At 42.6% G+C, this 17,371-nt stretch overlaps 1 protein-coding gene and 1 long non-coding RNA gene across 3 annotated transcripts in view; one reads left to right on the top strand and one right to left on the bottom strand.

Moving 5' to 3' along the window:
- LY86 (lymphocyte antigen 86) overlaps positions 1-17,371 on the bottom strand; it is a 62,323-nt gene that overhangs the window by 27,871 nt on the left and 17,081 nt on the right. The window contains exons 2-3 of the mRNA XM_003897010.4: positions 1,436-1,522; positions 17-145 (exon numbers count right to left, since the gene is read on the bottom strand). Of these exons, the coding sequence (XP_003897059.1) occupies positions 17-145; positions 1,436-1,522 (216 nt within the window). The remainder of the gene's footprint in view (positions 1-16; positions 146-1,435; positions 1,523-17,371) is intronic.
- Positions 140-16,466, top strand: LOC103883434. 2 transcript variants are annotated; one of them, XR_004184188.1, is made up of 3 exons: positions 140-1,550; positions 2,397-3,811; positions 11,540-16,466. It is a non-coding gene; the product is annotated as an uncharacterized LOC103883434 (long non-coding RNA). The 2 variants fall into 2 exon arrangements; XR_004184187.1 differs by having other exon boundaries at positions 140-3,811.

The raw sequence follows: 17,371 nt of genomic DNA, 5'->3' as shown, positions 1-17,371 counted from the left end.
AAGACAGGTGGCTTACCTCCTTTCCTTCTTCCACAGAAAGAAAACTTGGGCAGAGCCACCTCACAGATGGGATAGGAGAAATTCAACACAGACGAGCCTTGAGACATGAGAGCTAGGTCAAGAAATAGCTCTTTGATGTCCTCTCCTGGAGGAAAGAGAAGAACAGCTTTACTCTTACTGTGTGTTTCACTGTGTATCAAAGGCATTCACAGTATACAGCAGCATGAGCTAAAGAACCTTTTGTTTCCATTAATCTGCTCTGCGTGGGGAACAGTTTACTTCTTTCCTTAGTAAAACAGCATTTAGGCAATGCTGCGCGGGATTATGACGAGACCCGGGGTATGAAAGGTGGCTGTTTCTCAAAATACCTGCTTGGAGCAAGGTAGTTAATCGGCTGAGCTCCCCACCCTGGTGCTATGGCCTTTTCATGTGAAGTCTGCAGGTCTGGCTTCTGGAATTTCTCAGCTGCAGAGTATCATTTGTTCCCCATGATGGCGGTGGGGTGTGGTCACGCCTACATACACCTGTTGCTGTCACCAGGGAGGTATTGCAGCACAGGTACACAGGAAGCTTCGGTGGGTCCCATGGTGGTGGCTCCCAATTCTCTCTGCCTTTTTCTCCATTCCTCCCTTTTATGTTCCACCCACTCTTCCATTTCTCTTTTCTCTCTTCTTCTCTCCCCATAACATTTCTCAAGCTGCTGCTAGAGTCCAGGTACTGGGTAAGATTCTAGAAATACAAAGTTGCGTGAGAGTTCTTGATTTCTGTGAATGTTCCTTCCATCTTCTGGAACGATTCCACATGCTAAGTTTATTAAACCTCTCTACTTTGATTTTGATATAACTGTTTTGGAAAAGGAGATAGTCTAGTAGCTACAGCAAATATATTGACTAACTATAATTGCATGATCATATGATGAAAATTAAACAATCAGAAAGTGCTCTAGCTTATTGATTGGGTAGGGGAGAAAATATTACATCTCCTCCTTGCCTATGTCAAGGTTTAAGAATTTGTATTAACTATTTGGGATACAAAATAACACAAATGACAAACCGTACTGCTGGTAGTAGATTTATTTGTTGCTGAGAGAACTAAAAAAGTTAGGAGATCCTGAGTAGACATTAATGGCTAATCTCAAAATATTCCCCCCCCTTTTTTTTTGCTGCGTATACTGATTCCAGATGCTTATATCGTCCAAATGAGTGCCTAGAGTCTTTTTAATACAAAAGTACAACTTTAAGTGAGAGTTCTACCCTACCTGGATATAACCTAGAGAGAGATTTGAAAATGAAGATGTAAACAGTGTTAATTCTAGAGAGTGGTGAGGGAACAGCAGTTTAGCCAGTCATTATAGTTAATGTAAGTCATTGGGGGTGTGGAGTTGGAAGAGGCTGTGCAATGTTTTATTTCATGCTAATCATTTTTTTTTACTTACTCAGAATTATTCCAAATCTAATGTTGATATTTGATTTTAATTGCTTGGAACACTTTTCAATAGAAAAGCCAAAATCTTGTAATGGATCTGCGAAGAAGAAAACAATAGATTAGTTGTGAGTACATTGTATATTCTGCAAACATATTCAAAATTTGCACCAACATTGTTTTCACACAAATTACTGCATTTATTCAAAAGCATATTGCCCAACACTTTTTAAAATAAGCCTGTGATATTTTCATCAGCTCCCCCCAGTGTCTTCAAAGCCAACGTCATGTTCACTCTGACAACAGGGCCTCCATCCATGGAATGAACAGTGTCTTGCTAGTTGGGTTATATCTTTACTTGTTAATGTTTTTATCATAGAAAAATGTTATCATTGCCCAAATTCTTCTAGTTCCTGAACATTTGGCTTTAAAATTGCTCATGGATTGCATAGAGCCTTTAATAAAGTATCTATTATTATTATCAAAACAGAGGGAGGTACAAAAGTTAGGAGAGCTTGAGTAGACATTACTACTTAGGCTTAAAATATTTTCTTAAAAGATTTTCAAAGTTAAGATCTGCCTTTGTAATTCCATTTTATCTCATCCCATCCCATCCCATCCCATCCCATCCCATCCCATCCCATCCCGTCCCATCTCATCCCATTTAATGTAATACTTCCCCCAAAAAATATTCCACTATGTACAGGTATTGTGCTAGATATGATGAAGCTATAAAGATAATATTTTCTGCATATAATTTCTGCTCATTCACAAAGCTTCAATGGTTTATCTATGCCTCAGAATAAAGTCCAGAAATGAGTGACTGGCTCCAACTTCCATCCTCCACATCATAAATCCATCCTCCATTCCTTGAGACCAACACACCAGCACATTCCCACCATGTTTGATTTGCTTGCGTGCTTTCTCCCATTTACAATGGTCTTAGTCTTTTTGACTATTATCTAAATCCTCAGGTCTTGATCATTCCCATCTTCTTTGTGAAGGCTTCCCTGACCCCAAATATTCTCTTGGTTCCTTGAATTTTTAAAATGGTGATGTCTGGCACTCTCGGTAAGTGTACAAACATGTATCACTCTGTACTTTGCTACATGGCTTATCCTGCAACACTGAATCTAAACATGACATTTATTAAAGGCCAGAGCTAGTTTCTTGTTTTGTTTTGTTTGTTTTGTTTTCCATTTCCTTTTCCTTTATGTTTCCCACTGGGCTGGAGACAGGAGAGCTATTTTTAACAGAGGATTACCTTGTACTAATAGCCGAGCCTTGTACTCTATGAGTGTTTTCCATTTAATTCTCTAGGTTCCCCAGCACCTAGCAGAGAGTCTCACAGCCTCACAGTCTGACACACAGTAAGCACTCCATAAATGTACACATTGAGTGAATGGATGGGCCGTGTATTGGAGCTGTTTCTCAGCTCCAAATCCAGCCCTCTTTCCTCTGATTTTTAACTGGGCTCCCGGTAATCATGTTTCTCCTTCGCTGTCTGCCAGTCAAGATAGCAGGGAGATGGATGCTGGAGTTGAAGAAGGGACTTACTCCTTCTTGAGTACTTCCTGGGAGTGTCACTGGTGATGGACCAGCACCTTGGCAGTGGAAGTTGGTTCCAGTTGGCTCTCTTTTGCACCTTCCCAGCATCAGCTGACACTCAGCTCTGTGGGGCCCTAAGCTACTGCAATAACAGCACATCAGAAGCTGTTACCCCTTCCTTAGCAGTCTGTCTCAGCTCCATAGGGTCCTTCTGTCAAGCATCCAGTTTCTAATCCCCACAACCTCTGCCTTTTGCTCTCCCAGCCCTCAGCGGTCCTTTCTTTGCTCTTTTGGTTCTCCAGCAACTGGTTCTCTAACCAACTTCCTATGTCAAATTCTCTCTGTTAAAATAACTGATATGGTCTTCGTTTTACTGACAGGACCCAGACTTGCAGAATAAATAATAATCTGAAGAGATAGGTATGAGTTACCTCATTTTACTGTTATGAAAATGTAGACTGGGAGATGTTGTATTAACTTATCCAGATCCCCACACTAGAAAGTGTCAGAGTCAAGATTCAAAACCAGAGTTAAAAACAAACAAACAAACAAATTGCTCCCTGGTATTATGCAGTGAAACTCACAAAGTAGAACCTCAACTACATATGTTACTTATTTGATTTGTAAGATTGCCCAGAATATTTTGTGTGCAGGCATATGGCATCTGGTAGTTCTGTTTCATAACTGATTTCCATTTCAGCTTAGCTATGAGCTCACATTTGCCAATGATAGTGTTCCAGACAGTTTTATCATCCACATTGCTGACCTGGAAGATGCATCATTGTCTATGATATCTGCAATGGAAATGATCACTAGGCAATTTCAGCCTTGCAAATCTAACGTAAGTACACTTTCGTTTGATCAAAACCCCTTTGGTCCAGTCACTAATTTTCCTAAGGGTGGGAAAGAGCCCTCTTGTCTTATGCTCACTGGACTCCTTCCTAAGTATCTCTGTGCTGTCCCAGGGTTTCTTTCAGCCTGGAAAATAGGAGCAGGGGGTTGGAGACGATAGTTCCTGCTACATCCTTGGCACTCAGTATTGAAAAAGATAGAAGCCAATGAACAGATGCTTAGGAAGGTGCATCCTCAAAATTTTGGATAAATTTAAGTTGCTATCCAGGCAAAATAAAAGAGGCTAAGTATGTATTGTGTTGTTGATTAGCAGCTATATAATTACACTGTATGTTTATCAATATTTTAAAGGTATAGATAGGAAGAATCAACTAAGGGTGGGAGAAGGAAATAAAGCATTTTCCTGGTACTAGAAACACATTGTTGTTAGGAAAATAATCTCAATAAAGAACAAAGTCACAAAGAAAGCTGTAGGCTGCATCTCTCTGAGGATATGTATATAAAAGTAGAAAGACAGATTGCTTAAAAAGCGCTTAAGGGTTTGGTGAGCTTTCCTAGCAGCTACTTCAAATTTATATGCAAGACTGATATCTTTGAGTGTAAACATGCAGTTTGTGGTCCTCTTGGGGAAAGTGACATTGGTTCCTCCTCCTCCCCCAATCCCACCCTCTCAAACTCATCTCCTTCTCTGTATTTATTTGCATTTCCACTCAGGCACTTTGTATGTTCTATACTACATTATATTTGTTTGTATACCTTTGTCATTCCTCCACTAGATAATGCAAAGCTGACTCCCCAGTGCCAGGGCTATACATAATCTCTTAAGATTATACTAGATCTCCAGTGATTGTCTGCTGGATGAATAGTAGCGGTTATTTGTAGTAAATTTGCTGAGAACCTTAAAGCAGGATTCCTCAACGTTGTCACTATTGACATTTTGTTTTGGATATCCCTTGTGGTGGGTGCTGTTCTGCGCATTGCAGGATGTCTAGCAGCATCCCTGGTCTCTACCCACCAGATGCCAGTAGCACCCCCATACCCTCTGGTTGTGACAACCAAAAATATCTCTAGACATTACTAAAGTATCCATGAGGGACAAACTCACCCCTGGTGGCGATCACTGCTTTAAATAATCGCTTTATCAATTTCCAGGCTTTACTTATACTGCAAATGCCTCAGAATCACCTACCAAAATAAAAGATGGTAGGTTGCATTTTAAAGCAGTTCTCCTTCTACAGTATGAACCGTGATGGGCAGGCTGAGAGTGGAGAGACTTTCCCTTGGACCCTTGCTTCAGTAACTTTTAATCATATAAGATGGATCATCTGACTTTGGACTTTCTGAAACAATAGCATCGGAAAGTTAATCAGAGTTGGTGTTCTGAGAATTTGAGGAAAGAGATAAGTGTTTCCTCTGGATACTGCACTGTATTTCAGCAAATGAGCTCAGGAAAGAAGTCAAAGCTTCATCATGAAATAGAAGACTTCATTTTCAATATTTCTTCCTTGGCCTCTATGTGGCACTCCCTTTCTCTCTGTTCTGTTGACTTCTATGGCCTCAGCCCAACGGAGGACAGCATTATAGTGGGTGAACCCAGCAAACCCCAAACTGCCCCTGCTCCCCTCTCCCCCAGGCAGGTGTGCCTTCGAAGGCAGGCTTCTCCAAACCAGCAGCATGTGAACCCTGCCGGAGGTGAGGAAGAGCTCCAGGAGAACAGCCAGCAGCATCTGTTTTGCATACTAAGGGCAGCAACAATCAAATCTCTCCTAGAAAGGTTTTCTTGGACATTCATGGAGTAAAATAGAGTTGGATAAACAAGCTGGGTTTAGAGTGAGCAGCATTTGAACAGATCTCAGCTCCAAAGGTATTTTTGTGCCTTCCACCCTCCATTAGTGGCCTAGGCTGGGCTAGACCTGGGCAGCTGTCGAGGGGAGGACAACCTTGTCGGGATGTCTTCTATTAACAGCTAGCAGTAGGCTTTCAAATGGAATCAGTAGGAAGAAGACAAAATCCAATGACACAAACTCTGGGAGTGAAATTCCTCAGCAGAGGATGGTGGGGGCCTGGGTACACTCCACTGGACCAATCCTCAATTTGACTTCAGGCAGCGGGAAAGCTTGGATGTGTGTCTCTAAGTCCTGGAGTCCACGGATGTAGCTCCGCCCCCTGTGGCCTCTGCGTTGCTGGCTGGATAGTTTGAGGCATAGAGAAGGGCCCAACTCTTACGCAGCTAGTTCCATTTTCTATATTCTAGCTCTACTTCAGGTTTTTCTTTAGCTTTATATTTTGAAATAATTATATTTTCACAGGAAGTTGCAAAAAGATACAGAGAGGTCTCATGTATCCTTCCACATCTTCCCCCATGGTAAGATCTTACATGGAGGACAATACCCAAACTGGGACATTGACACTGGTACAATCCACAAAGTTTATTCAGATGTCAACAGTTTAGCAATCGTCTGTGTGTGTGTGTACAAGTGTGTGTGCCTATTTTTTACAGTTCTATTGCTTGGGTTTAAAATGGTTAGAAATTGGTCTTCCTCCTCTCAGGGGAGGGTAGAATTCTTACAGCAGAGTCACTGTGGAAAGGAGCTGACTCCCCTCCAACCTCACTTGCACCAGCCTTCCACATACTCACGGCCAAGTGCAACCCCAAGATTGCAATGTCCTTCCTGCTTTGTAAAGGTAGTCTTTCTCCCTCTCCCTTTATCCTATGCTCTTCTCTTCTCTCTTCCTGTCCCTCATTCTCTCTCTCTCCCTCTTTCTCTTTTTCTTCTTATATCAGTACTTAGATCTGGCTACCATCCTGAGATTAAGAACACTGATTTTTCTTCAAACACATCTTAACCTTCATGGCTCATTCCCTGTGGCCCACATTACTCTAAGAGCTGGTATTGCTTCCTGCATGTGCTATTGGCAGAACACAGGCTGGCCCCAGGAGAATGTTAAGTATTACAAGCATGCTTCCGATAGAGGCACGACCTGGGGAGGGAGAAAGGGCATAGAGGGCCCAGGAGACCTTACCAGTCACACACAGCTTAGCTGCACTGGCAGGACTGCCTCTCACAAACAGTTTATGGAAGGAAGGAAAAATTGGGTTAACAGAATGTGAGTAAAGCTGGTCTGCTTCTGAATGCTCAGTAAAATAGTACTGGATGGTTGTTTAATAATGGGGGGTGTGTTAGGGTTCTCTAGAAAAACAGAACCACTTGGCACTGGAGACTGAGTGTCTGAGTGTGGTTGAACTGCTAGTTCCGGGTCAAATGGTAGCAGATATTCCTCTGCATCTTTCAGAATTCTTCCCAAATGTAACAAAATAACAAACAGACCTTGCTTTTGATTTCCTTTTTTTTAGGTTGGCTGATGGCCAATTCTGCCAGCTTGTGTTCTGTTTATCATACAGATCTAGCTGGGCACAGATCTGGAAGTCTGTCTTCTTTCAAGGCTGTACTTTTACTAGAGTGTCTTAATTTTCTTGGCGAATTCATAGGATGACATTCAAGGGTCACTGTAGACCTTTACAGGAGGATGATGCATAAGGCTTCAGTAAAATCGCATTGCTGGAAATCCATTAGCAGCACAACGCAAAATTAACTTTCTTCTTTTCTGTCCTTAATGCCACTGTGTTCCCTCCGCCTCCTCCCCTCGTACTCCCTCCCACCTTTATGGAAAAAGAAATAACTTACAATGTGGTAAGTGCATTCTAGCTGTGTTTTTCTATTATGTCCTGATCTCTTCTTTTTTTCTACCTGCCAAATCTTATTACTGTAGCACAGCAAGGCTCCCCAGTGGGTCATTATTTCAAATAATAGTAGTTCCACTCCCATTTGACTCTCTTTGGCCAGCATTTCCTCGGGAATTGACTCACACATTCAAGTCAACTGGCTTCTTGTTTCTTCATCTCAGATATGTAAACAGTGTGTTCAAAATACTTAAACATGTTTCTTGCTTTCAAATGCAACAAAAATAAAATTAACACGATCACAATGGAATATCGACTATTTGTGATATAAGATGGTAAAAACTGCAACATCCTGCCAGCTGCCTGGCAACCTTGGTGAATGTGTTTTTGAGTGAGATGGTATGTTGGGGCTGCTAAACTCAAAATTCTGGATCCCTAGCTTGTCTGCTTTTAATTGCAAAAAAAAAAAAAAAAAAAAAATGGAATTCATAATAAGCCTTTTTATTGACAGAAAAGGAGTAGGAATCTTGCATGGCCCCTCTGGCCTCTAAGTTCCACTTTCCCAGAATAACCTAAGTTTGGCTTCCATCAGCATAGGAGGAGATGGCTTTTCTATCATGATATAAATATGACAGACCATAAGAGATGAGTGGCAATGAAGACAGTCTTCTGCCCAAAATATCTTGCCAAATGTCTTGATGAAAATAATGACTTAATTGAGGCAGTTTTGTCTGATCTTTACATCTTAGGAGTAGATCAACAATGCACTGGTCGGGCATGGTGGCTCACACCTATAATCCCAGCACTTTGGGAGGCCGAGGCAGGTGGATCACCTGAGGTGAGGAGTTCAAGACCAGCCTGGCCAACATGGTGAAACCCCATCCCTATTAAAAATACAAAAATTAGTCGGGTGTGGTGGCACGTGTCTGTAGTCCCAGCTATTCAGAAGGCTGAGGCAGGAGAAACGCTTGAACCCAGGAGGCGGAGGTTGCAGTGAGCCGAGATCACACCACTGCACTCCAACCTGAGTGACAGAGTGAGACTCCACCTCAAAAAAACAAACAAAAAAACAAAAAAAATCCCACAAATGCACTAAGTGCAAAATTTTATTGTGTGTTACCAAGAGGGTGCCATGGTGCCACATAGCATAAGATCCTAACACGAAGGTGAAAGGAAACTGGAACCTGTCTTATGGGTGAGAGACAGTGCACCTTAGTGGCTGGAAGATGCAATAGGAAGAGCAACTTGACTCATCATTCATTACCCTGTAATAGGAAGGGGATTAGGTCTTGGGGATAGAAAGACAAATCAGAACTGCTTCTGGTATCATCGTATTTATAATATTTCCATCATCTGATTATGATAGCACACTACTGAATAATAAACTCAACAAAAGATGCATGTATACTCTATACTCTAAATCTCTCATTTATAGTCAACACAACACATTATAGTCTCATTATAGTCAACATTTTATAGTCTTCTGTAGGCAAGGCATGTTTCCCATGGATTCACTTTATACTATCTTGCCTGGCCTCTCTTCCTTTTAAACACCATCTTAATAACAGTGTCACTATTCTTTCTTACAATATGTTTATTAACTGTCTAATATGTGCTGGACACTGTGCTAGCTGTGGTGGAACCGAGGTGGAAAGGGAGCATTTTGACCAGACCAGTTCACCCAAAGCCCTACTATTGGTTAAGTAGTGACCAGATTACTAGAGCTCCCTCAAGTCTAGAAGCATCAGGGGAACTTGCCTCTTCGGCTTGGTGTTGGTAATCGTTTAACTTTCTGTTACTAATTTGGAGGCAGTCCACGTGGGATAGAAAAGTGGATAAATGCTAGTCTGTTCTCTTTTTACAATGGAAGATTAGACTTTAGCACATGCTTCTCCACTGCCAATGTGGATTTCACCAGCAGGCAGACTCCTTCTAAGGGAGAGCCTGGCTTAGAGACAGCGGGAACCATGGCAATGGTGACACCCACACAACCAGGATACACCTGTTGTATTTAATGTCTGCAGTTCTTACAAATTTGTCTGTCTCTTGACAGTCTTGACAGGGGACATAAACAGGGCCAGATGCACAGGGTGGTTTACTTGACTGTACAGCTACAAAGATGATCTCTGGGACTTTTCTTGACATGCTGCAAATGCTGAAAAGGAATTCCCTTCTGCTTCTAGAAGTCATGAACTAGATATGATTTAAAAGAAAAAGCTAAGGTGTTTGTTGTCCTTGGCATCTGATGTTGTGGAATATGATGGTTGGGTGAGCAGGAACTGACAAACTGTCTGGGAGGTAGCAGCTGAAGCCAGCCTAGTCTTTGCTCACTGATGGTGCTGGATTTGAACCAAACATACCAGGAGGTCCTCAAACGTTATTTGAATTGTTCTCATTAGCCTTGAGAGTGACCAGGGCATGGGGTGCTAGTTAACATCCCTGTTTGCTAAGGAAGAGACTGAGATTTCAGGCAAGGAAGTGACTTCCTCTCATCTCCAGACTCAGCCTCCAGGGCCCTGAGCACTGCACCCTGGTTCCTGTGTGGGTCTCACCCTGGAGCAGGTGAGCGAGGCAGACAAACGACAGAAGCAGAGCTTTAGATGGAGGCGAAATGAGTCCAGACATGTGTGCCGGGACCTGGTCCTCCTAGGATTCAAGTTGCTTACAGAGAGGGACAAGACCCAACAAGCTTCCCAATTTTGATAAAATTCTTCACTGTGATTGTGCAGGTCACTGTCAGTCAGCAAAGGTGCTGCTTTTCTCAACCCAAAGGAAACTGGGATAGAGGAAAATGCATTGGAAGTTCTTTTATTAGGAATTAAGAAAAATAATGCATGGAAAGCATCTTGGCCAGTGTTAGGCACATAATAGACAGTTAATAATTGGGCAAAAGGAGGATGGAGTCTATTAGAAAGAAGATATTACAATACTGACTATTCTCATTACAGTTGCAGAAAATGAAGCCAACTTTTTTTTTTTTAAACATTTTTCTTTTTAATGTAAGAACACCCTAGGTTTAAAATAATTTAGTTAAGTTCATACATATTTTTTGTATTATTATTTTTCTTTTGAAATAGGGTCTGGTTCTGCTGTCCAGGCTGGTATCAAACTCCTGGATTCAAGCGATCCTCCTACCTCAGCCTCCCAAACTGCTAGGACTACAGATGTGATCCACTGTGCCCAGCATTTTTTTTTTTTTTTTTTTTTGAGACAGAATCTCACTGTCACCCAGGCTGGAGTGCAATGGCACAATCTTGGCTCACTGCAACCTCCCAGGCTCAAGGGATTCTCATGCCGCAGCCTCCCCAGTAGCTGGGATTACAGGTGTGTGCCACCACAGTGGGCTAATTTTTGTATTTTTAGTAGAGATGGGGTTTCACCATGTTGGCCAGACTGGTCTTGAACTCCTGACCTCAAGTGATCCACCCGTTTTGGCCTCCCAAAGTGCTGGGATTACAGGTGTGAGCCACTACACCTGGCCTTCAGCCCAGCTTTAAGTTAAATAGACATTTCTGAGATGAAACCTAGACGCCAGCTGGGGCGTCCCAGTCCTTGAGATTAAACAGGATTGGTGGAACATAATCTCATGGCTGGGATGCTCTTTGCTGATGGTTCTCAATGTGGCTGCACGTTGAAATCACTAGGAGAGTGCTGTGAAAATACCCATGCCCGAGTTCCACCCCAGACAGTCTGATTTAATAAGTCTGGGTGCTGCCTGGTTTTTAAATGCTACCCAGGTGATTCTATCGCCCTGCCTAGTTTGAAACCCACTGTTAAAAGCCACACCAAGTTTTTTTTGCTCATTTCCTGGTATATGATCTTAAACGTGAGACCCTACGTCTACCGTGTATCACTCAGGCTCAAAGTTTAACCCCTTCATAGACGTCCTAAGAAATCTCCTTACAAACCATTTCATAAGGTGTACAGAATTTATGAAGCGTTAGGAGGCAGCCCCCTCCGCTTAGCCCCTTATGACCTGGTGAGATGCTCCGGCCTCTCCCTCTTTTTTCACGTCTCTGGCTCCTGTCTCCACAGGACACCATGTTTGCCCTGGCTCAGTCCTGAGGAGTTGGAACCTTGGCAGTTACCCAAGCTCCTCTCAAGAATTCTTTCAAGAAAGGCACGGCTCTGCTGAGGTAGGATTCCTGCAACAGCCCCTAAAAGCATATTTTTTCTGTTTCATTTCCTGAGCATTGACTCTCTGCCAAACACGATCTTAGGCATGAAAAGATTTGAGATGAGGGTTCAGGGACGAAGAGAACAAAGCTGACGAGATGAGCAAGGAGAGCTAGCGGAGGATGGGGAGCATGAGACAGGACACGCCTGCAAAAAACTCCCAATGTGGAGACGAACGTGGAAGAACAGCAGAGCTTGGCAGCTGTGAGTGGGCGGCGTGGGGCTGGGAGAGCCAAGACCAGAGAGCCCGGGATGCGCAGGAGTCCTGGGCTGCCTGCAGGCTCGCGGGAGCTCTGTGCTGGGCGGAGAGAATGATTTGAAGATGGGAATGCAAGCACGCGCTCAAATTAAAAAAAAAAAAAAAGAGTTGTGATTATAAATAAAAGGCATTTGGCGTCAATGAAGGAACTACTTAAGAGACCAGCAGCATCTTTTACAGCCGAATAAGCTTTACCTCCCTGTACGGTCTGTGTCTGTAAGGCAGTCACGGTTCACGCTCTCAGGAATTTTGGGTGTGGTTCTTCCATGACTGTGACTTGGGCGGATTGTGTGGTGTTGTGTGTGTTTCGTGACTCTCCATAAGCCGCCATGACTTTTGGAGATGGAAAGTCAACTCATCCATTTTCTCTGTTTTCCTAAACACTGATTTTCTTCTGGACAGGCTGCCTGTGTTCCTGAACAGGGCCACCAATACAGGCTATAAAGAACAACTTATTCTTTTAGGGGAGAGAAGTAGAGGGTTCTAAGGAATAAACTCTGTGAAAAATATCTCCATAAGAATTTGATAATGCGCTAAGAATTCCCTTCACTAATCCTGAATTCCCCGCTCTAGCATCACCTTGCTTGGTTCATTGCGCTGCACTGTGCGAGCCGGTTAAATGTTCGAGGAGTGAATGAAGGAAGGCGGATAAACCATCAGGCGGGGAAAGTGAAGGGGCTGTATCATCCTAGCAGTCGTTGAACTGATTTTGGACACAATCAGCTTGCTCTTGGATCTCCTCAAATGTTTTGGTAACACATTGGCCTTTTAATAAATCTTAACTTCAATTTGCCCTCTCTTAATACAAGAGGCAATAAAGATTATTTTCATCTTCATAGTGTTCAGTACTCAGTTAGAAGGGTAAATATCCCTCCAGTTAGACTGTTTGGGACACGTGCTTGAAGTCAGAGCAGCTAGCAGAATACAGCAGCAATTTGATTTTTCCTATTTTTGGTAGGTGCAGAGAAAATGGAAGGAGAGATGCTACTTCGACAGGAGAGACAAAAGCCCTGCTATTTGTTTATTGGTCCGATTGTAAAGCTTTTTGAGCCCCTGCTGTTTGCTAGGCACCATGCTAGATGTGGGATACCAAGATCACTTGGTCTTAGGCATAGCCCCTGACTTTCAGGAGAAAGAGGCAGTAAACAGACGACCAGCATGCAGCCTAGCCACAAGGTGCAGTGAGAGAACAGGGGGGCACCAGTGTGCTAGCGCTTTGCCGTGGAAGCTGTGGAAGCGCTTTTGTGACCATTCATCTTAAGTGTATTCCTATATATTTCCAGTAGTTACAGATGGGTGTAAAACAGTGGTCACTTCTATAGCTCTTTCCACAGCAGGTGCTGTTCTAAGCCCTACATGTGTATTAGCTGAAATCCTCACAAAAGCCTTAAGAGAGATGCTGTTATCATCTGTGTTTTAGAATGGAGGAAACTGAGGCAGAGACAGTTTATGGAAAGTGTGCAGGTTGCAAACCTTGTACGGGGCTGGAGTAGGAGCCTGTGTATGTAGACTCTTTTCTACCAACTCAGGCACAGAGAACAACAGATACAAAAAGTCTCAGGTCCCAAAGTCTGTGTATTCTGGTCATTTCACGTTTGTCAACAAAACTCTTCATAAAATCAAGCCAGTTGTGCTTTTGTGAGCTTCATCTTGAATCCTATAAATGCAATCAGTCCAGCTTCTTTCTTCGAAAGGCTGGAGGTGGGAGGTGGCTGGTGTTTGCTCAGACACGGACAGACCTTAAAGGTCCTAGACTCACCCCTGGAAGGATAGTGGACAAACGAGATAATTTTCTTTTCCTCTATTGCTTTAAGTGGTATCAGAAAGGTAGATTTCTGTCATCTTCCTATATATTTTCAAAGAAGGAGCCTTCCTTGGCAAAATACAAGTTTCTGTGGCTGCTGGGGTCAGAAAGAGTTTCCACCATCATCACAGGCCTTCATCTTGCAGGTAAGCTCAGACATGCTCACCCTCTTACTGACTTTGCTGAGCATTGCTCATGATGTGGAATAGAATTTCTACATCATCCATGCCCATAGTGTGACATCAAAACCAGCATGTCCTTTGCAGCCCTTAAATACACACATGAGAATGCACACACACAGACACACACACACCCCACAAAACAAAACCGCAGCCCTGCCTTGCTTTTGCCTTCTAGCTTGACCATTTTAGGGCAACCTGTCTTGGTGTGTTCCCAGGGACCAGAAACTTCTGTGTAACTTAGGCAGTAAATCAGGGTGTCAGCTAGCACTCACCTTGTCCCCCTAAGCTTCCATTACCTCACTTGTAAAAGGAGGAACTGAGTACTATTTTAGGCTTCATGCTTCCTTCCTGTACCAGGCTTCTCAGATGCCCCAGAGGCCAGGGCAGTGGAGCCCAGACTCTGGGGGCCCGGGGCCGGCACTGTGGGTCATAAAGGCAGAGGGAGATGCACAGCCTCAGGCTCAAGAGCTTCAGGCCATTTTTTAAAAATAAAATCTTTTTATCTTGAAATAATGATAGACCTAGGAAGCTACACAACGAGTACAGAGGTGTCCTGTGTACTTTCACCCACTTCCCTTTATGGTAATATCTTACGTAACCGAGTATCAAAACCTAGTCATTGACACTGGTATACTCTACAGACTGTATGCAGGTTTTAGCAGTTTTCACACACACACACGTGTTTGCTCATGTAGTTCTATGCAGTTTTACTGCATGTAAGCACCACCATATAGATCCTGGCTGGGCGTGGTGGCTCATGCGTGTAATCCCAACACTTTGGGAGGCCTAGGCAAAAGGATCGCTGGAGCCCAGGAGTTCAAGACCAGCCTGAGCAACATAGGGAGACCCTGTTTCTACAAAAGTAGAGGCCAGCACCCTTCCTTGCCAGTGCAAACGTTTCTTGCAATGTTCAGGGCCCTGGAGCCAATCTTGGCCATACACAGAAACCTACAGAACAAGCATGAATTCTTTTTTTAAAAAAATTTTTAACTTTTAAAGGACACACAATAATTATCCATATTTATGGATTTGCTTCCTAAATGCTTTCTAGTATGAGAGCAACTTAGCTTATTTTTCTCCTTGGCCTCCCTACATGTGCTAATGAGTTGTCTGTGGCTGCCTCCAATCCCCCAGCAGACCAACAGGAGGAAAAAAATCAATTTGCACTTTTCCTAGGAAACAATCCTGTTGGCAGAGCGGACTCATAAAGCCCCTCCTTTTCTGTGTTAGCATGCTGCCGAGGGGCTCACGTGACACTGCTTCTGAATGTGGCCTCCTGGATTTAAGGTGGAGCAGTGCCTCAACCGAGAGGCCCTCGAAGGAAGAGAAACCGTGTAAGGAAGTGCATAGAGAATAAGAGACCCCGTATTTCCAGGGTGTGGAATCCCAGGCTTCCTTCCTAAAGATGCCATGGAGCTTCCCCAAGAAGGAAGAGTGGATACCCAGCGGGAGTTCCCACCCAGATGTCTTGAACTGGAACCAGGGAAGTCAAATTCTACATTCCCAAAGCCAATTCGCCATTTCTTTCTGCATCTCTTACGTCAATGAGATGAAGCCAGAACGGGTCTGCTGGATGCCAGAAATCTGCAATAGAGCTCTCCTGGATAGGAAGGAGGGAGGTGCTTCTACGGGAAACCCTGAATTTGCTTGTACTTTATCTTCATGTAACACAGACCATCCGGGAATAGGATCCCGGGACCATGAATAATGTGAGATTACAAGCTCTTACAGGTGGATGCTGGAGGGGAAAAGCAGAGCTGCCATTGGCTTGGTCTCTCTGCCAGCAAAATAAATTCCTGACCAAGGAAAGGACTCATTTTTCTGCCTCCAGAATCAACACACCCTAGCATTCCCTTCCTGATTAGAGGAATAAAAAATACTTCTGCTAAAGATATAAAAAGAATTACATTGAAAGATAGCAAGTTGCCACGAAAAATAAGACAGGAAATTGGATTTCAGATGAATAAAGGAGACGAGTGCACCCGTTGAACAATCACAGCCTTCCCCCGCAGACCAGCACACAAGTTAAACACCACGTGTGAGTTTCTTCTGCTTCACAGCAAAGTTTAAAGGCCCTGGCTCAACACTGTGCCGTTCTCTGTAACACCATTGCTGTAACCATTTGGATATTGTTCAGCCTTTTTTGCCATCTGTTCATGTGTCTTCAGAACATAACATTTAAAAACTGTTAATGTGCATGGAAATATTACTAGACAAAACTGATACAACTAGAGCAATTAGTCTAAATACCTTTGCCTAGGCGTAAGCTGCTGAAAACTGGAGAAAGAAAGAAAGTACTGGGCTGGTAAACATTTTCTAACACAGGAGACATAAATAATGGATATTCATAAGTTTGTAATTGCAAAAAAGTGGAAATAACCTAAATTTTTATCAAAAGGAGGAGGGACACAATTGTAGTCGATACATATAATGATGTAATGTACCTCCATGAAAATGAATTAACTAAAGCAATGCGTGCTAGCTATCTCTTGAAATAATGTAATAAATTAGTCTCCAAATAAATTGCTAATTCAACTTTCATTAGTTCCAGTAATTTGTAGGTCAGCTTTTTCTGTGTAGACACTCATATTGTACGCACATAATAACATTTTTGTTTCTTCCTTTCAAATCCTTAAACATTTTCTTTTTCTTGTCTTTTACACTGGTGAGGTCCGTCAGTACAACTTTGAATACAAGTGGTAGTGATGGGTGTATTTGTCTCACTCTTGATTTTAAAAGGAAGGTTTCCAGTGTTTCACCATTAAATGTATTGTTCACTGTAGATCTATATTTAGGTGTATTTCTTTAAAAAGCAGACAGCTAACTTATAAAATGCAATTTGTCATTTTTTGTTTTGTAAGATCAGGTTAATATAGTCCATTTATATTTATTAGGGCTTTTGATTTATTTATTTATTTATTTATTTATTTTTTATTATTTTTTTGAGACGGAGTCTCATTCTGTCAGCTGGAGTGCAGTTGCACTATCTCGGCTTACTGCAACCTTTGCCTCCTGGGTTCAAGCAATTCTCCTGCCTCAACCTCCCGAATAGCTGGGATTACAGGCACCCACCACTACGCCCAGCTAATCTTTGTATTTTTGGTAGAGACGGGGTTTCACTGTGTTGGCCAGGCTGATCTTGAACTCCTGACCTCAGGTGATCTACCTGCCTCAGCCTCCCAAAGTGCTGGGATTACAGGCATGAGCCACTGTGCCCAGTCAAGCTTCTGATATTTTAATAATTATTTTATCCTATTTTGGGTTTTCTTTCTTTATGCCTTTCCTCCCTTCTTTCCAGCATTCTTTTGGATTCATTGGAATATTTTAATTTTTTCTTTTGTTTTTATTGTTTTGTTTATAGTTTGGAAATCATGTACTATATTTCTAGTCTTGTAGTACTTACCTTTGAAATTTTAACATGAATATCTTAATAAATCTTAAAAATA

Source organism: Papio anubis, chromosome 6, assembly GCF_008728515.1.
Source record: "Papio anubis isolate 15944 chromosome 6, Panubis1.0, whole genome shotgun sequence".
NCBI classification, from domain to species: Eukaryota; Metazoa; Chordata; class Mammalia; order Primates; family Cercopithecidae; genus Papio; species Papio anubis.
The sequence above is the reverse complement of the archived record's forward strand: the minus strand, read 5'-3'. Positions and strand labels throughout refer to the sequence as shown.